Raw genomic sequence first — 21,179 nt, forward strand, 5'->3', positions numbered from 1 at the left:
CCGGTAGGTGGTGTAAGCGTAGACCAGCGCCATATTTATCACAGGGGCTCAGGCTGGATAATACATGTGCTGCAGGGACACACACACTTTTCTCCGACTCCTATACCAATTTTTGGTTTACTTAGTTTGAGACAGAATTTTACGCCAGAATTGCAAAGTAATTTTAGGCACTAAATGTTACGAATTAGGCTACATGCCCTTGTCGGCTTTGGCGCAGTTTACACCAGAATCTAGGTGCACTCACATTCGTAAACGTGCGCCGATATGTCTTGTGATTCAGGGACAATTTCTTGCAGCTTGTAGTCCTAATTAGTCGTCTGGTTGTCCATGCTGGGAGTTGCAAAACTACAACTCCCAGCATGCCCATGCAGACAAAGGCTGCCCGGGCATGCTGGGAGTTGTAGTTTTGCAACAGCTGGAGGCACACTGGTTGGGAAACACTGGACTATTGAGTTCAATGGAAGCTGTATAATAATCCTCTCCTGTAACCTCCCAGTAAAGAGAGAAATTGTAAACTTCAAAACCTTCTGCATTAAGAAGCCCGTGTAATATTAAAGCAATTCCAGAGCCTGCAGGTAGGGGGCAGTGGTGGAGCAGATGGTTAACACATGCAAAACAGCGTCATACTTCACTGCCCATGTGTAGCGCTGATACTAACCGTTACCCCAGGAAACTATGTGGGAGACGAAGAGTCGGTTATTCAGGTCCTGACCTGCCTCTAGTCACCACCATAACCTCCCGCCAACCCTTGTCTCTCCCATTCAGCAGGTAGCTGTGGTCTGACAACATGAATGGTGCGTTCTTTTATAACGGTCCGTCTATAGGTGGTATGTATGTGATATTGCATGATACAGATACAAGTGGTATGTAGGTGATATTATGTATGTACAGGTGAAACCTGAAAAATTTGAATATTGTGCAAAAGTTAATTTTTTCTTTCAGTAATGCAACTTAAAATTAGAATATTCTGAAAAGGTTCAATATTCTCGGCTCAAAGTGTCACAGTCTAGTCAGCTTATTAATCCGTACCCCCTGAGCCAAGGGGACCCGAGATTGTGACCTTGGGGTTTCATAAGCTGTAGCCATAATCATCCAGATTATAACAAATAAAGGCTTGGAATATCTCGCTGCCTGTAATGAGTCTCATATGTTAGCTTCACCTTTTAAGTTGCATTACTGAAATAAATGAACTTTGCACCATATTCTAATTTTTCGAGTTTCATTTGTATGTGATGTGAAATTGTATGATGTATATACAGTTGTAGATGTGAATGTTCATATACGTGTATATGACGTATATACAGGTGGTATATATTTGATATGTATGTACAGGTGGTGATATATATGATGTGAAACTGTATGATGTATATGTTAAAGATATGAATGTCTATATGATGTATATGGAGGTGGTATATATGTCATTGTATATACATTTATATTGTATGTACAGGTGGTATATGTGTGCTTGTGTATATGTCATATTGCATGATGCAGATATATATGGTATATATATATATATATATATATATATATATATATATATATATATATATATATACATAGAAGCAAGGAAATTCCAGCAAACAGGCCACTGATAAAAATCCAATTCCTTTATTATATTCTTTTAAAGTCCATAGGCTGACCGAAATAAGCGGCGGTCTGCGTGTTTCAAAAGAACGTCTTTAAAGGGTTTCTGTCACCTGAAAAATGGGTATTAAGCTGGCTGACATTAGCACATCACTAAACATAGCTAGATTAGCGCCATCTCACTGCCTGCCACCGTTATTGAGAAAAACAAACTTTTATAATATGCTAATTAGCCTCTAGGTGCAGTGGGGGTGTTGCCCTTGCTCCTAGAGGCTCTGTTCTCCCACCTCTGGCCACGCCCTGCTACACTAGATTGACAGGGGCAGGCAGCGTTGGTCTCCTACCTCCGGCCCTGTCTGCCGTGTAAATCTCTCACCGTTAATTATTCGGCGCAGGCGCAGTGAGTGAAGGGCGCTCGCCGGCTGCCAGCTTCCTCACTGCGCCTGCGCCGAATACTGAACAGTGCGAGAATTACACTGCAGACACGGCCGGCGGGAGGAGAGCAGCGCTGCCTGCCCCTGTCAATCTAGTGTAGCAGGGCGTGGGCAGAGGTGGGAGAACGGAGCCTCTAGGAGCAAGGGCAACGCCCCCGCTGCACCTAGAGGCTAATTAGCATATTATAAAAGTTTGTTTTTCTCAATAACGGCGGCAGGCAGTGAGGTGGCGCTAATGTAGTTATGTTCAGCTGACATTAGCACATCGCTTATGTCAGCCAGCGTAATACCCATTTTCAGGTGACAGAAACCCTTTAAGTCGTTCTTTTGAAACACGCAGACCGTTGCTTATTTCGGTCAGCCTATGGACTTTAAAAGAATATAATAAAGGAATTGGATTTTTGGATTTTCTCCGTGGCCTGATTGCTGGAATTTCCTTGCTTCAATTTTGGATTGTTCCCTGGTCTGGGGTTTCCGTGCACGGCTGTGGATTGCAGAAACTTATATATACGGTGTTTGTGTGTATATTTATTTTGTATTATTTTTTTTTCCACTTTTAGCCTTTCCTGCTCTGCTTCTATTCTGGGGATTGGTGCCGGGCTCAAGAGCCACTTGTACCACGGCCTACGGGGATAAAATCCGCTACTGCAAGACTTTTCAGACTGGTATGGGAAGCGTGTCACTACTGGTTCACATGTAATGCTCCATGGTTTGTGGTCCATCATTGGGTATTAATATGATGAGAACTGACATCTATCCCGGTTATGTTTGTGCATCACAGTCCCGCTCTAGTGAATATCCGCTTTCTACTATGGTGCCTTCAAACGCACTTTAGGTTAATGGCCTATCCTTAGCATAGTTTAACAATGTCCAGTCATCAGGGGTCCGACTCCTGGCACTTCCCCCTGATCAGCTGTTTTTTCATTATCTCCTGAGCCTGAACTCCACAGCGCCATCCACTGTGTAGTGGACAGAGCTAGTAACTACAGCGCTGCTCTCATTGAAGTGAATGCTGCAGTTACCAACTCTGTCCACTACACCATGGATGGAGCTGTGGAGTCCTGTATCAGTAGCTGATGGTAGTCAGACCACCGATGATCAGATATTGATGACCTATACAGAGGTTAGGTCTTCAATTTAAAAAGTTCCAGAAAACCCCTTTTAAGTATTGCTGTTCCCATTTCTATCAGTGGGTTGTCTGTGTTAGGACAGGACAGACTTTATTCTCCAAAATGTAACCCGTGACTTCTACTTAATTTTCAGATTACATTGAAGGTATTGAAATTCTTATTTTCGAGGAAAGGGATGTTGGACGCATCAATTCATCCGTATTTTCAAGCGCCAATTTGAAGTCCGTGCTGAGTCTGACCCTGAAGGGCAGCAAAATCCACACCATCGAATCGGGAGCCTTTCAGCAATTTCATGAGTCTCAGCAACATGGAGCTGCAGGATAACAGCCTGACGACCCTGTCCCCGTCTTGGTTTCACGATCCGGCCACTTTGAAGAATCTCACCGTGGCCAGCAACGCGATAGGACGTCTGCGTCTGGAGATGCTGGACGGATTCTCCAACTTGGAACGTCTCAACCTCAGCAGGAATCAGATCACGTCTATCCACAGCGAGAGCTTCTGGAACTTGTCCAAGATGGCTTCCCTGGACTTGTCATACAATAAGATTTCATCACTTCAGCGGCAGACACTAAGTCCTTTCAATGGCACTTTAAGGCTGGGCGGCAATCCTTGGAATTGTTCCTGCGCCCATAAGGATTTCATACTTTTTCTGACAGGTAAGAAGTAACTACATTGTCATACAGGGGTTGTCGCTCAGCTTTTCCAGGCTACTGAATGGTAAACCAAATGTCCCCCAGTGGAGCATTACTAGGCCAATATGTCATTGAGGACCCTCTACGGGGGAACATCTTGGTTGTCAGCTAATTTTACAAGCCGCATTACAGAGTGGGGAGTCTCAGTCACTGACATAAGATGCTCTTTAGAAATCCTAATATGTGATAAATACATGAAGTCTATGGTCTCGAGACATCACTTATTTCCATAAGAAATATGGAAATCTCTGAGCAGTGCCAAAGGGGTGTGAACTCCCTGAAAAAAGGATGATGGCCCGAGATCATCTTCTCATATGTATGTATGACATGTCAGGAGATGATTATACAACAGCAGAGCGGACCGTGGACCTTTAACTTCTGGTTTGACCACGTCATTCTTGAAAGAGGTGGCATTCCTCTGATCGCATCACCAGGAGAGGACTTGTCATACATGGATAGTCAGCCATGATGAATGTCTGATATGGCGGGTGGTGTCTGCCTCTGGAGACCCCACATCTCAGAAGAATGGGTGGTCTTCCAAGGGTACTTTCACACTTACTTTTTTCTTTTCCGGCGCTGAGTTCCGTCCTAGGAAAAGAACTGATCAGTTTTATCCTAATGCATTCTGAATGGAGAGTAATCCGTTCAGGATGCATCAGGATGTCTTCAGTTCAGTCTTTTTGACTGATCAGGCTTTTCAGAAAACCGTAGCATGTTGTATTTTTACCTCCGGCCAAAAATCCGGAACACTTTGACTGAACGCCGGATCTGGCCTTTTTCCCATTGACTTGCATTTTCCGGCGCCGTGTGTTCCGTCAAAACGGATCCGGCTTTTGCATGTTAAACCCGAAAAATTTGAAAAAAAAGTTAGTCCCAAAAATGGCGGATCCGTTTTTTTCCAATGCATTTTTTTCATTGTGATCAAAATCCTGATCAGGATTCAAATGTAATCAGTTTTCACAAGTTTTTCCGGATCCGGCGGGCAGTTCCGTTGACGGAATTGAACGCCGGATTCAAACAACGCTAGTGTGAAAGTAGCCTAACCTCTGCTTTGCAAGCTGAGGTGGCCTGCCGGCCGTAGCCACCTCTCCATTCATTCTCCACCAAAATAGAGGTCAGGGACCCTTTTTCTTCTAATGGATGGGAAGTCTATAGACGAGACCCTCAGATCTCAGACATCCATAGAGGACCCACTGTCTGCTGATTAATAATTCCAATACTACTGGTCTTGTTGCAGAGCTGGTGAATGCCTCCAGACTGGCCGACCCATCCTCCGTGACGTGCCGCTATCCACCAGACCTAATGGGAGCCCCAGTGTGGAATGTCTCTGAGATGAACTGCTCTTCGGGACACTACCTCCTTCACCAGAAGCCACCTTTCATAAAGTGGTGTTGCCTGTGCTCTTCGCGGTGTTAGGTGAGTACCGTCTCCTTGTTGTGGATCCTGAGAGGTTAATTCGTATGAAGGTAGAAATCCTCATGTCATTCCTGTGGGAGAAAAGTGAATATATATGTGTATAAATATAAGTTATGGGGATTGACAGTTGTCAGATTAGAAGATATCCTGGATTATCGGATAATATTAACCCTAACCTTCAAGTCTAAAATAAAAACACTATTTGCTTTTATCAGGAGTTGTCAGGAATGCAGTGACAGATTATCAGCATTTCTGGATTATCAATTTCTGGATCAAAGTAATTTTGCTATACTTTATGTTGCAGTTTTATTACATTCACGTTGGAATTCCTATTGGCATCCAATGTATAAAAGTGAAAGAAATGTCCACAAATGGCGTGCTAGTGATGGTTTGCAGGACTGTGTGTGTTTTCTGTAGAGATTATTTGCATTCATGATAGTTTCACTTGGATCTTGATGATCTGCCCATCAACGAAGGTGGATGTCTGCTGAAAGTGCAAAATCCAGCAGGACTATCTAATGTGCATGGGGGTGTTCCGACTTTCCCCGACTGCAGATGTTGGAGGAAAGAAGGATGGGGGGGCTGTTGGATTTTAATGTCCTGATCCTCATGTTCTCAGGGGACATGCTGGTCAGGGCAATGATGTGTACGGGGGTTGAAAAGAATAGCTGTCGACCAAACAAGCGCTCAGCAGACCGTTATCTAATGTATAGGGCGTGCATAAGCTAAAAGCCAAAGGGGATGTCCAAAGGCCTGCGGCTGACCTTCCATATCAGTATATGCATCCTGCCCGGCCTGAATAATGGGAAATACATTGGATGAGGATTCGGATCCATGCCGTACTGCATCTGACAGAAATCAGAAGTGTCATCTCAGTAGTGCAGCCTCAGACCTTTTACCCGTCATTTCAGCTGGTCAGAATAAACCTTTTTATTTTTTTATTTTTTCCTTGGTGATTCCCTTTAAAGGTGTAAGTAAGATTTCAGCTCTTGGTCGCATGCACTGGTTTTTGTCCGTCAGGAGACTGGCTGGATTCCCTTCGGATCCCATTGTAGTGAATGGGGTCTGGCGGTGAACGATAGGATCCCACTATGCCGGATATGGTGAAATCCGGCAGAATGTTCCCCTGCCGGATTTAAAAATAAAGGTGTGAAAGTAGCCTAAGCTGCAATACGAGACACAGGCTGTGGGCAGGAGTGGCATTGTTTCTGAGGAAAAGTAGACCTTGGAGGAACACGGGCAGAAATGACAACGTACTGTGAAAATGCGCGTGTGATCACGTGTTGTGTTGCACATTTTTATTCCCTTGAATTGCTTGAGCTGTACAGACTGATTGTGCTTTGTATCCCGAAACAAAATTCTCATTTATTTTATTGCAGCACTTTTTTTGTTCATTTTGCTGATTTTCCTTCTTTGGAAGAAAAAACAAGATAAAAAACAAGTGCAACCAGACAAAAGAACAAAAGGAGATGCCAATAGTAGACTTGCCAGAAGATCTCCTCCGACCTTTGGTGACGTCATCCTAGTGAACGCAAACATGATGGGTTTCAAGACTGCGCCGAGCCAAAACCCTGTGGCCTTGGGACGAGCCAAGTCGGCAGCTGCCATATTGCTGCAAGCAGAATTCAACCCTTCGAATGTGACGCAAAGTCGCAAGAGAAGCGAAAAGTCGCAATGCGGTCATAATCCAAAGGAGACCTCTGAAGGCCATATGGAAATATGGTATTATAACAGCCTGCAGGGTAAAGTCTTAAGTGTCCATCCTGTGCTGTTCTCCTCAGTCAACGTAAACCCATTGACCATAGAAGATCCTTCTACCTGCACGCCAGTAGTGTCTATGAGACCAGTAGAAAAGGATGACCCCTCAACCAGATCCACCACAAATACAGATGAACCTCTGGTCTACTTATGCATGAACACCACCCGAGAAGAAGCCACCACAGCCATTCCCGTCAAGACATGGATGGCTCCTAATAAGCCCCGGATCATAAGAAGGACATTATCCTGGCCAAATGTCCAACATACGAAGGATACCGGGGCTTCATATGAAGACTTCTTAAAGACTCTCAATATTTCACCAAAGCCAGGTGGTTCCCATATAGTACAAGGAAAATCCAAAAAGACATTTCAAAAACTGGATCGTAGTGATCTTCCAGACATTAATCAATTGGTCGGAGAGAGCAAAGTTTTGCGGAGAATGATGGACATCAAGAAGGACCCAGAGTTGGACGGCAAAGTGGTGGAGGACAGGAGCTTGGAGAGTCGACGCCGGAATACGACCAGGAATGTTTATCAGAGGTCGAGCAATAGTAGACGAGGCCCAAGAAGCAAGGTCGTCACTCCAGACTTTGGTGTAAACAGGGATGGTCTTCACAGTCAAAGATCAGAAGCCAGATCAGAACTACGAAGGACTCCAGATGACGATCAGCTGCTGGAGAACAATGAATATAATTTTATAGACCTGTTACATGAGGTGGTGGAAAATCATGGACGGTGGACGAGGGACAGGTGGAAGCAGACCCACCAGCAACGAATGTCCAGCAGAACATCTCCACATTCTTAGGGAGAATCTTCAGTTCTTATGTATAAAAAGGCACCCATCACCACCATAATGCTGCCCCTCAACTGGGAATTGCACCTCACAGCTGAAATCATGTCTTCAGAGATCTCCTTTGTCATTTCACCAGATGGTCAGCTTCAGGGATGTCCAACCTGAGGCTCTCCAGCTGTTGCAAAACTACAACTCCCAGCATGCCCAGGCTTCCTACAGCTATCAGCCTACAGCAGGGCATGGTGGGAGTTGTAGTTTTACAACAGCTGGAGAGCCTCAGGTTGGCCATGGTTGGTCTAGGCAACTGTGCATTTTGAAGTTTGCATTTCCTGCCTCTTCACTTTTGATGGACATCAGATGTGATTCGCCCGAAAACCTACGCAGGCGCTGTCCTCTATTCTTTTAGCTGCCTGCGAAAGTGAGCGATCGTGCCAGGGAGTCGGTGCCTGCGTAATGAGCCTCTAAAGATGGGCTCACTGCGCAGGCACCGAAAAGGATAGAGAACGGCGCCAGCGTGGGTTCTCAGTCACATCACCTCTGAAGAGAGATAAAAAAAAAAAAAGCGAAGAGGCAGGAAGGGAGCACGGCGAGCGTAATTTGATGCGTCAAGGCCACGGCCCCCTTCACTTCAAGCTACACATTTACATACTAAGCGCGAGGGAATAAAGGTGTTTTCTGGTGAACTTGGCCAAAGGACATCATTGGAGACAATGCGACTTCAGCTGTGGGATGTTGGGGGGCATTATGGTGGTGACGGGTCCCTTTTAAAGGGATTGTCTAGGATTTAAAAACATGGCTATTTTTTCCAGAGACAATGCCACACCTAGTTGTGTTGGGTATGGCAGCTCAGGTCCTTCGAGGTGAATGAGGCCGAGTTGCAATACCCTATGCAAACCATGGACAGGGGTGGCACTGGAAGAAAGCATCCATGCTCTTCTAATCCTGGCCAACCTGTCCTTCAGAGTCTTGTTGCTCAACCAAAGCTTATTCAATACTTTTGCAGCTTTCACTCGAGGTTTTTTTCATTTTCCTTATTCCTGTGTTATGATATGACAAACATGCCTCCTTCTGGATTCAACCAGGTGCCACAGTCATGGAGACTGTGTGTGGATCACCGTCCACCATGGCAGGATGTAGATATTGATGTGGATGGTGATTAGAGAATCTCACAGGTGAGGTCCAGCATGCTGCTCCATCTGTGGAGATAACGCAGAGCTGAAGAAGCTGGACACATTGATTGAGTGGGTGATCCTATCAGTGACTGACGGCTATCTCTAAGCATGTGGGACAGCGGTCACCGGTAGGACCATCCACTGGTCTCCTAAACATCAGGAGGAAGGGATTTACAGCCACAACCTGCTTTATCCCTTACGCACAAACCTATTAGCTGCTCAGTCTATATAACCTGCTTCCCACCCCTTGTTGTACCGATTTACTTTAAAGGGGTAATCCTGGATTTTTAAATTGATGGCTTATCCTTAGGGTGGACCATCATTACTAGATCTCTGGGGTCTGACTCTAGACCCCCCCCTTCAACCACCGAGCAACGTGTCCTCTTCGTCGTATACCTGGTCCAGCGCCGCCCCTTTAGGATTGACTGTGCCTGGTATTGCAGCTTAGTCTCATTCATTTGAAGCTGGGTTGTAATACCAGGCACAGTCACTTCTAAAAGTACGAAGCTGTGCCGGATAATGAGACGCTCGCCAAAGCACCCCGGCCCCTCCAAACAGCTTATTGGTGGGGTTTTGAGAGTTGGACATCCCCCCTCTAATCTAATATCAATGGCCATCAGTTTAAAAGCAGTGGCCGACCCCTCTAAATAAATACTTTGGTGGCGGGTAAGCTTGGACAGCCCTGCCCTATGTATATATTACCGTATAATGGTCTTGTTAACAGCGTGAATTACAATAAATCAGTCATTTTTAATGCTCTTGTTAACAAATGCTTGTCCTGTGCTTTTCTCTGGTTAATGCTGCATCAGTACGAGTTTTCCCATCTTATAAACCTGTGATGTAACCCACATCCGTTTCATTCATCTGGAGGGTTATTTTTGTAGGGGGTGCAGGAATTTTTGCAAGGTCCATTGAGATGAATGGAACAGGTGCAGAAACTTCTGCAATAACTCTGCTGTCTGTATGAATATGTCCTGATACGCACACATTTTTACAAAACCATAAGAAGAGTCTGCAAATCAGTCTACCTTCCATCACGCTTATTAACCCCTCACTGAACAGTTACGGATTAGAAAATGTATAAAATGGGAATTGCATGGCTCGTAACTGCCTAAAACTGCATGCTACACATAAAGATCATCTGTTCACGGTTCTATCATGTGGAAAGTGGTTCCATCTAGGACCAGTTTTTAGGACATAGTCCAAAAAGTAACAGCATATCAGTCCCAAATAACATTCATAATACCTGCAGCCGCCACTAGAGGGAGCTCAAGAGCTTTCCTGCTTGTTTTACCTCTCCATATAGGAATTATATAATTATACGCAGCGAGGTCCCCCTAGGGGTGGCCGAATCTCACCTGGACATCTTCGCCATATGATCTCCTAACAGCTTAATTTCCTCAAATACCCCTCATTGATGGCTTTTCTCATCTTGGGACATTTATAGTGTATCCATAGGATATGTCATAAATATCCGATAACTGGGGGTCCCACCTTTGGGACCCACTTCTCTCTCAAGAACGGGACGCTTGGCTATTTTCGGGTCCCATATCCGTAAATGGAGGGGTGGCTATGCATTTCTCCATTCATTTTGAGGCCGCGTTCTTGAGATAGGAGTAGGACCCACACACGTTTATGGCATACCCTACCGGTTTGCCATAAATGTCCTAGATGGGAATACTCCTTTAATGTTAATTAAAGGGGTTCCGCAGTTCTTTTTAAACTGATGATCTATCCTCTCGATAGATCATCAGCATCTGATCGGTGGGGGTCTGACACCTGGGACCCCCGCCGATCAGCTGTTTGAGAAGGCAGCGGCGCTGGCAGTAGTGCCGCAGCCTTCTCACTGTTTACCGCTGGCCCAGTGACGTCACGACTTGTATCAACTGGCCTGGGCGCGGCTAAGCTCCATTTAAGTTAACAGTGCTTAGCCCTGCTCGGGCCATTGGATACTAGTTGTGACGTCACTGGGCCTGCGGTAAACAGCGAGAAGGCCGCGGCGCTACTGCCAGCGCCGCTGCCTTCTCAAACAGCTGATCGGCCGGGGTCCCAGGTGTCGGACCCCCGCCAATAAGATGCTGATGATCTATCGAGAGGATAGATCATCAGTTTTCTGTGGAGGGGATGTGGAGCTCTGTACCAGAAAACTGGAGCTCGGACTCTAATTGGCACAGGGGGGGTCCCTAAAAATGACGTGATGATAAAAGATGGAGATTCACTTTGCTGTGTGATCAGAACATTATATTATGTACTTTGTATTAACCTCTGTGAATCAGATGGCAAAAAAAGGAAATTTTTGCAGGAAAAAAATAATAATAATAATATATATATATTTATAGATATCTGTGCATCTAGCATGTAATTGATTATCTTTTCCTGTACAATGTTTTTTTTCTCCAATAAACTATTTAATATATATATTTGAAAACGCCATTATTTATAAAAATCAATATGGCGTTCAGGGGCGGATATTCACTATAATCACTGAGAATTAAATGTACTGCCCCTTTCTCATATTCTTTGTGTGTCGGTTCCTCACTGTTTTCAAGATTTCTGCTTGCTGTCAGTGAACCCCTTTGAGATCTGTTGCTTTGCCGTACGGTCAACCTCTTCCATTCTTCCTGGTGTCTGATAGGTGGCCTCTTCTTCTCCATGAGCATGTGGTTGATCGTCTGTATCCTGACGAGCCGCTGCAAGAACAAAGTGACCAACGTGGCCGACCCAGAATGTCCCGTGCAGCAGCGCCCTGAGGACTGCCCAGAACCGCACCATGGCCTTAAAGGACACCTGGCCGATCACATACTGGAGGACCGACTGGTCAGGTCATTGCCTCCATGCTATGTCAAAGCTTCTGAAATCAGATCTACCGTGCGGACCGTGCCCCCCCATAATGGAAGCCCCAATGACAAGGGAAAGGACTCGGACAGGCTTCTCCCTTCAGACTTAAGATCCAGTAACTCCGAGCCGCTGGTTTACTCTGTAGACGCAAGTGCGCCGGTATTGAATGCATTTGGTATTGGCGGCATAGTTGCGTGTCAGGCTCCAGTGAGAGTGCATCCGGCCCCCGATTTATACAGGCAAGACCATATCAACCCATCATCGACCAGCAGTACGCTTCATATGGAGGCCGCAAGGTTCTATCTTTTGGGAAAAAGTAATTCTGAAAACGAGACCAGTGTACATGGAAACCCTGGTGATAGTCTTACTGGGGAAACTGGTGAGTAATTTGATTTTACATAATAATTCTTCTGCTTATATTACAGCACCAGCTCATTGATTTCAATGGTTGTGCATAAACTATAACTCCCAGCGTGCCCCGACAGCCACTTGTTGACAGCTGAAGAGCGACTAGCTGAAGCTTGTTAATATACAAGAACCATGTTCCATGTGCGCTCGGCAGCTGAAGGCATCTGTGTTGGTCCCATGTTCATATGTGTCCGCATTGTTGAGAGAAATAATGTTTTAATATATGCAAATGAGCCTCTAGGAGCAATGGGGGCGTCGCCATTACACCTAGAGGCTCTGCTCTCTCTGCAACTGCCGCGTCCTCTGCACTTTGACAGGACCAGGACTGCCTGGCCATGTCAAGCAAAGTGAAGCGACTGAAGTGAAGTCTTTGGCTGTTTAGGGTTATGAACTTCTTATTTATTTTATTTTTTAGGGCTTGTAACTTATTTTGAAGCCCATATTAACTCAATGAAAAATTCCAAAAACGTATCCAAAACAGAAGGAAGTGATCCATCATCCGAACAGGTATCCAGCCTTAATGGAAATCCTTTCTCCTTTGGTAAGAAATGTAAGACCTGGAGCGCTTTCTGCGTTCTTCAAGACAAGGTCATTATGAAGCCTTCAGAGATTCCTGATATTTCCGAGAAAGATATTGACGCATTTGTAGGAAAGGGAGATTTGAGCGAAGAAGGCGATTGTGAAAGAGAAGCGGAAAGTTCACGCACAAGTCAGGAGGACAAGGAAAGAGAAGAGCTCTCCAAGCCAAATCATGTGGACAGGAGACCTGGTGACGATGAAGGATCACCACACAAAGATGCCACCAGTGGTCGAAACCTATTGGTATCCAAAGACGATATGTCCGAATCTAGAGCTGAAGAAGGTCCATGTAGACGTCAGCACCAAGGGCCATCAAGGAAGAATCCGACCACGAAACCTAAAGAGAGCAGGTCCTCGGAGCATGAAAGGTTTTGGAAATACCATAAAAATTGTTGCAATGAGCTTGAGCCGTGTCAGACCGCATCAAAAGTCCTGAGACAGCTGAAAATGGGACCATGGGAAACCAAGGAAGTAGAGCAAGAGCTGCCCCCTGATGAGGAGCTTCTGGAAGGTAATGGCCGAATTACATTCAGTCTTTTTGACAAACTCTCACAGAGGAAATCCCGCGAGGAGGCAGAGAGGCGTCCATGGAGATAGTAGAGCCTGATGAGGGTAATGCTGCTTTTCAGGAACCTTCTGTTTGCTAAGGCTTTGTTTTTGACAGTGCTGTTTTTTCAGAGGTTTAAAGTGAAAATGCAATGAATAACCTTGATTTTAATGAGATCCCTTTAGGTTTCCATTTTTACTGGGTACAATGGAAAGATGGACTAGACCAGTGATGGCGAACCTTTTACAGGACCGAGCGCCCAAACTGAAACCCAAAACCCACTTATTTATCACAAAGTGCCAACACAGCAATTTAACCTGAATACCAATATAGCATGTCTTCCATGTACTTTATAATTTAGCTATAATATCGTGCCTACCTTCAATGCGCTGTTCGTAGTGCGCCTGCGCGGATGAATGGCAGGAAGAGTCTAAGGCAGGGATGGCCAACCTGCGGCTCTCCAGCTGTTGCAAAACTATCAGCATGCCTAGAGTGCTTACAGCTATCAGCCTACAGCAAGGCATGGTGGGAATTGTAGTTTTACAACAGCTGAAGAGCCGCAGGTTGGCCAGCCCTGGTCTAAGGCATAGACTTACACCATAGACTTTTTCCAGAGTGCGGGTGCCCACGGACAGGGCTCTGAGTGCCACCTCTGGCACCCGTGTCGTAGGTTCGCCACCACTGGACTAGACTGTTCAGCCCACCAAACCTGATGGAGGCTAATTGAGGCCGACTGATGGGGCATCCTGCATATCCCATACCAGTTGTAAGATTTCTTTCCGCCAACCTCATGTTGAGGAATGTATTGTGTCAGCGTGAGGTTGTTGTATGGCACCTGCAGAAGATTACGGGCCCGTACTGTACTACACTTCCATATGACTGTTCTTCTGCCAGATTCTGTATAGAGTCAAAGGGGGAGATTAATCAATCTTGATATCCTCTGCACTGCCAGAAGGTGCACCTAATTTATGACCAGGCTTAAAGGGTGTCTGTCACCAGAATGAACCCTATTAAACTGGCTGACATTAGTGATGTGCCAATGTCAGCTGACCCTAACTCCGCTATTCTTATGCTTATTGATGCGCCTCTTACTGCACAATTTTAACTTTTATGATATGCAAACTAGCCTCTAGGTGGGGGTGGGCGGGGGGCGTTGCACCTGCTCCTAGAGGCTCCGTTCTCCCACCTCATGTCACACCCTGCCGTCGATGATTGACAGAGCCAGCGTTCGTCTTCTCCTGCCGGCCCTGTGCGCTGGATAAATCTTGCGCCTGCGCAGTGCCATTTACCCAGCACACAGGGCCAGCTGGAGGAGACTAACGCTGGCCCTGTCAATCAAGGATGGCAGGGAATGACGTGAGGTGGGAGAACGGAGCCTCTAGGAGCAGGAGCAACGCCCCCCCAGCCGCTCCAAGAGGATAGTTTGCATATCATAAAAGTTAAAATTGAGCAGTAAGGGGCGCATCAATAAGCCTAAGAATAGTAGAGTTGGGGTCTGCCGACCAATGTCAGCCAGTTTAATAGGGTTAATTCATTTGCTCCAGAAAACTGGCGGGACTGAAGATAAATTTGTTGGAGCGGCTGGCCATGCCCCCTTCTCACCATTGCTTCGCCCCCTTTAAAAAAAAGTGTGTAAAAAGCAAGACATGCAGCAATTTTTTAAAATGTTGCAAACGTAGTTTCTTCAGGGATGAGGGAGATGATAAATCTCCCCCAAAATGTCCCTTGGATGCCATATTATGGGGCTATTCTCACCTGGAAGCATTGCTTTTATTTAATGGAGTGTCTCGTATAAGAATGTAAAATGCACCTTCCCACCTGTAATGTACACAGGGCCAATATATGGAAATGGCAGTCAAGGTGGCTTCCATATATTGTCCCACAGAGCGGGTCATGTCAGTATTGGTGGGAGGGTAAAACTGCTCTTTACATTTTAGATGGTAATCCTAAAGACTTGACCCCCCTGGCTATATTACCACTACATGCATGAGGTGGATGGCGTCCTGATCTCAGGCCTGGATCAGATCCCCCATCCTTGGCGCTAACTGTGTGCATTTTATGCTTGTAACATAACTGAGAATATAAGACCTTACACTAGATTTCTACCTAAAACTAAGAATTCAGCCCCCCCCCCCCCCATTTTATAACTTTTTAGCTCTCAAAATTGCTGTGATCAGAGGTTACATATGTAGTCTATATACATGTTTTTTTTCCCTTTTTTTGTAGAATTTTGGGGTCAGAGATGGTGTTTTTTTCCCCCTCCAGAATCAGAATACCCTAAATTTTTCCAAAAACACTCAAAAATGCAGGTTGTTTTTTTTGTGTGCATTATCAAACTCAGAAAAGAGTGCATGTAAAGCCCTGAGTTTTCTATACGTCTAATCCTTTTATAATTAAAAGTTCAGCAAATTTCTAATATACTTGATGTTTTATTTCCTAACCCTTTGTATTAATACAGTAAATTTTGATTGTCTTGATTTTTGATCTTTCTTGCAGGAAGGCAATCATTGCCTCTTTTGCTCTCCAAACCCTGTAAAGGCCAGATCCCGACAAATCCAGCAATTTCATCCAAGAAGACTTCTGTCAGTTTGCCCGACCTAAATGTATATGAAAATAATAATCCCAGCCTCATTTCTGCTAATTTACAGTACACGGAACCAGTTCAAGATGAAACTGGTAAAGAGAACGCCACAGAAGGTGTCACGGTATATAACACAGACCTTCCAGTCATTGACTTATCAGCAGGGGCCATGGTAAGCAGTGAAAGACTGGCAGAAGCTTCACCGTGTAAGACAAATTTGCCCAATGAAGATGTTCTGACTAAGGATTTCATCAGTGGAGGAGAGGGATTAGATGATGTATCTGGTGATCTTGGGCCAAATTGCAGTGATGTTGCCTCTGAGAACTCTGCAGGAGAGTGGTATAGCAAAGGACAAGACCCTTCACCTTGCAAACCGGATCTACAAGTCTTAACTATCCAAGCACAAGATCTTGTAAGTTATGATGGTAACAGCGAAGCTCTTCCAGACATCAGTGCTCCATGTGGAGGAATGTTACGAGAAGACAACATGTCACAAGTGGTGTCCTCTAGTAATCTAGAACTCCCAGCCATTAACCTCCAAACAGAGGGTCCCTTAACGACTGAAATTGGGGACAGCTTGTCTTCTAGCAACCTTCATCTACCAATCATCGATGCTTCAGCTGGAGGTAATACAGTAGGACAAGATGACATGCTGGTTAGCAAGGTCCAAGAACAGAGTGTTGTAAGAGACAAGAAGTTCATCGATGTATTGTCAGGCCTATCAGATGTTCCTATCCTTCACAAGGATCGGATACCCAATAAAGTTGATCTTCCCACCGCTGATGTCCAATCAGAAGGTCTTGTAATAAGTGAAAGCAACCGAGATGATGTTGTGCACTGTAATCTAAGTTTACAAGCTATTTCTGAAGAGGCTAAAACATCAGGAGAATGCAAAACTATTAAACAAAGAGGTAGCCAGACAGTAAAAGCTAAAAGTTGTCCCATCCTTTCCGTAATGCTTGATAATCGAGATAGAAACCCAAGCTATAACAGAAGAAGGCTAAAATCTAAACCAGACTTACAGGCCATATCTGTTGCCAGGGATCCAAGAAGCAACATGACGACCCAACCAGATGCCACAACATTTGAAACCAGTCAAGACTTTCCATGTAAACCAGTAGAAACCATGAACACTAGCAGCTATGAGTCCCCATTGTTCACTGAGGAGCAGGATCTGAGCTCAGGTGGCTTTTCTGATATTAACCTCCCTACTGAAACCCAACTTACACCTTCTGGTTCTTACTCCATCTCAATTCAAGATGGTGATGAGATTTCAGCATGGCCGAACACTGTGGATTTCCTAAAACGATCAAGTACCATAAGCTTGTCGTCGAAATATGATATCCTGGAGGCTTCTACAGTTCCTCAATGTAAAGATGACAGTGACCATTGCACAGTGTTAGATAATGGACACAATGCGGTCAACAGTGACATTAGTACTTGTGGAGCAGACAGTCTCGGTAATAAAAGTGTCCTGCAACAGTATGACCACAAAGATGAAAGTGACAAGAAGGCCTCATGTCCTGAAGAGCTTGGTAGCATAGCTGGGGGGAAAGACATGGGTCAGAACACGCTTCATACATGTAGCACATTGGAAGATCTGTTGGAAAGGCATTCAGAAAATCAGACGACCGATGCTCAGCAACCACCCCAACATTATAACATGGAGAGAGTAGTGATGAATGAACAAACAAATCTAAAGCAAACATCCAATGTTGAGGAAATAGTGACTGGTAAGGACGCAGAAGAATGTAGAAAAGAAAGCTCAGATACTATGATAGCTCATGATGGATCAGAAGATGTTGCTTGTCACCAGTTTTCTTTAGTCTTGAATGGACAAAGAGAAGTCCCTAATGAACAGGAAGAGCCTTTGAAGGATGTATCCTCTTCTTCTCTTGCTACAATGGTCCAAATAAGTCAACATGAGGCTCCCAGAAGTAAAGATAAGATGATGAAAAGCCAAAAGAATAATAGTGTAACCGGTAATGATCACGGCATCCATAACATAAGGCAAGACGATACACAAACTGAATGCTGTACTAGTAATCTAGATATGTCCTATGTTGACCATGAAGAAGACAGTCATATAGAAACTGATCAATTAGATGATCTTGTTGGAAACTACTGCAAATCTGCAGATTTATTGACCTGCAGGCAACAAAAACTGAAGAACAATCAGGAAACCAGAGAAGTAGACACAATGAAAGAAACACACAATTCTGATTCAGAAGACCAGCCAAGTCTTCGGCCAAACTTGTCAAGAAGTAAAGATGTGACCACTAAGATCAGAAAAAATATCGGTGCCCGAAAGCTTGACGCAAATGAAACCTTCAAGACTGCTCCATGCATTCAAGACATTGGACAAGACCTTAAAGATTACATTTCAACCAGACTTTCAAGGAGACCTTTCCAATCTGTGTTTCCAGTATCTGAAAAGACTCGATGTCTTGAAGATGACAGCAACTTGAATGCCTTTCCTTTAGAAGAACAGCAATTCAACAACGTCACAGAAATAACAGACCCTGCAAATATGGTGTCCAGTAGCATAAGGCAAACAAACGGTGACACTGAGAAGTCCTCGAAGATGACCGATGCTATTAAATATCTTACCTACTTGTATGCCAGGAGTCCGAGGCCAGAAATCACTTGCGGAGTCCCAATAGATGACACAAATATAGATGATATTCGTGTATTAGCAAATCTACAATTCTGTAAAGTATCTGGAGGGTTTATAGATGATGCCAAAGTCCCAGAGACTGTCAGAGAAGCAGCAGAAGGTCCTAAATTAACCTTGTCTAAACCAGATAACCTATACATACCTCCAAGTAAGGAGGAACTGCAGGCAGATGAAGAACTGGCTGTCTTGCATGTCATGTATACCTTAAAGAAGAGTCTGGAACTTTCCGCCAGTTGTGAACCTGATAACAGAACTGATATGTAATCTTGTTGAAACGCTTCATAAAAATTTGTGTAAACTGCAGTATGTAGAAGTCTTATTGATGCTTTTCGAGCCCTCTGTCTAGATTCTCTTACCTATGATTAATGTCCTAATTTTGTATAAAATTATCGCAGAACACCTTTTTGCATCTCAAAGGCTATGGACACCTTTGAGGCATCTACTTTGTAAAGCGAAAAAGGACTCCATATTTTTTAATAAAGACCAATTGAAAAAATGATTTTTAGCTCATAATGAGTACAATGCAATAAAAAAAAAAAAAAAATTGCACCCAAAAGATGTACATGGCCTTTAAGTGTTTGTGGTCATGAGCTCAGAGATAAGTGCTACACATGAGCTGTTAGATGACAGGATTCAAAGAAAATAGAGATGAGCGAATTTCATATTTTGAAATTCGTTTGCGATTCATTTACTGGTAAAAGCAGAATTGCGTTATGGATTCCGTTACCACGGACCATAACGCAATTCTATGGCGGAATGCCTAACTGAATGCCTTTAGAGGCATTCTGTTATTCATTCCGTCATAATAGCAGTCTATGGCCTGCATAACGGATCCGTCCCGTTTCCGTTATGCAGGGACTTCTATTATGACGGAACGAATTACGGAAACGGGACGGATCCGTTTTGCAGCCCATAGACTTCTATTATGACGGAATGCCTCTAAAGACATTCCATTAAGCATTCCGTCATAACGCAATTCTGCTTTTACCAGTAAATGAATCGCAAGCAAATTTCATAAGCGGAAATTCGCTAATCTCTAAAAATAGACTGACCGCTTGCAAACAGACAGATTTTTTCTTTTAATCCTGTATCTCAAAAACTGACGAACATTTTCAATAAAGACCAATTGAAAAAAATGATTTTTAGCCCAAAATAAGTAAAATGCCCCCAAAGATGTACATAGCCTTTAAGGATTTACATCCACATTCCTGATAATAAGCACCAACTTGTATGTAATAAAGGTAAAAAGAATAACAATGCTTTATTTTTTTAAGGAATTACTAATTAAATGGGGTCAATGGCATCTGCAAATGAACTGGTAAATAGTGCGGAAACCTTCAATATTTGACAGTAGTACATTACTAGGTTCCAAGATAGGTGATAAGTAGCTAATCCATTGAGACCCCGACTAATGCAATGGTCGTGCATGCCGCTGCCCCATTCATGTCTTTGCAAGTGACAGAGCGCCGTACAGTCCAATAAAATTGAATGAGGTGTGTATTTGTGCATGCGTGATGTTGTTCCATAACAAAATATTCTACATTTTTCAGTTGAACACCTGAATCTGAATAATTTAGTAATTGCATGTATTTATAAGTTTAGTATAGCCACTGAGTTATTCAGTAAAATGTATGTTTTATTTCTCTGTCCACCTCAGTAACATTGCTGAGGTGGTCACACATGCTCAGTTCCATGTTTCAGCCGCCACCAGCCATATTTACTGTTAGAATCTATGGCAGTTACATGTAGTGAGCTGCAACAGAAAGGACACGCCCTCTGAGCTGCCATATAAATCTAGCACAGGGATGCTCAACCTGCGGCCCTCCAGCTGTTTTAAAACTACAACTCTCATCGTGCCCAGCTGTAGTCCGGGCATGCTGGGAGTTGTCGTTTTGCAACACCTGGGGGGCCGCAGGTTGGGAATCCCTGATCTAGCAGAACAATAGGAGCAATGAATGTGGAGATCTCTGGATCCATGTGAGGTACAGGGCTGGTTCTAGCTTTGTTAGAAAGAGGTTGTCATGTACTATATGATGTCTTTCATGTTTTACATTAAATATGGGATAACCCCTTAAATGGAGGGACCCTCATCTCATGATCATTTGTGGTCCCAGTCAGGGACGGACTGGCCTTAGACCCTACAGGAAAATTTCCCAGTGGGCCGATGCACAGGGGCAATCTGAGACCTCCTCCGAGTACATAGCCATCTGATGCGCTGCATTAATTAAGGTTAGGTGCATCGGGTGTGGTGGATAGTGTCCTCAGTATGGTGATGCAGGTGAATTGTGCTGCACTGCGGCATTCGTTCTGCTGGGATGGTATTTTGTGCGGCACTACAGTCTATTACAACACTGTCAATTTTGAACCCCCCTTCAACATGCGGCCACTTTTTTAAAGTTTCCAGTCCACCCCTGGTCAGACCTCCAACGGTCAGATACTTATCCCCTATAATAAGATTAGGTGATGAGTTCTTATTCGGACATAATTCCTTTAAAGGGGTTGTGCACCTTGGGAACGGGTTTTGGCAAACTCCCCCTCTTTGGCAGACCTGTGAAGAGAAGCATACT

At 44.3% G+C, this 21,179-nt stretch overlaps 1 protein-coding gene across 1 annotated transcript; it reads left to right on the plus strand.

The window, feature by feature from the left end:
- Positions 1-717: 717 nt before the first annotated feature.
- On the plus strand, positions 718-19,334 carry LOC122919906. Its single transcript, XM_044269094.1, has 7 exons — positions 718-794; positions 2,582-2,686; positions 3,285-3,807; positions 5,081-5,259; positions 11,618-12,199; positions 12,644-13,318; positions 15,851-19,334. The coding sequence occupies exons 5-7, from the start codon at positions 11,635-11,637 to the stop codon at positions 18,874-18,876; spliced, it is 4,266 nt and encodes a 1,421-aa protein (XP_044125029.1). The 5' UTR covers positions 718-794; positions 2,582-2,686; positions 3,285-3,807; positions 5,081-5,259; positions 11,618-11,634; the 3' UTR covers positions 18,877-19,334.
- The last annotated feature ends 1,845 nt before the right edge of the window (positions 19,335-21,179 follow it).

The sequence above is a fragment of the Bufo gargarizans genome, chromosome 9 (genome assembly GCF_014858855.1).
Source record: "Bufo gargarizans isolate SCDJY-AF-19 chromosome 9, ASM1485885v1, whole genome shotgun sequence".
NCBI classification, from domain to species: Eukaryota; Metazoa; Chordata; class Amphibia; order Anura; family Bufonidae; genus Bufo; species Bufo gargarizans.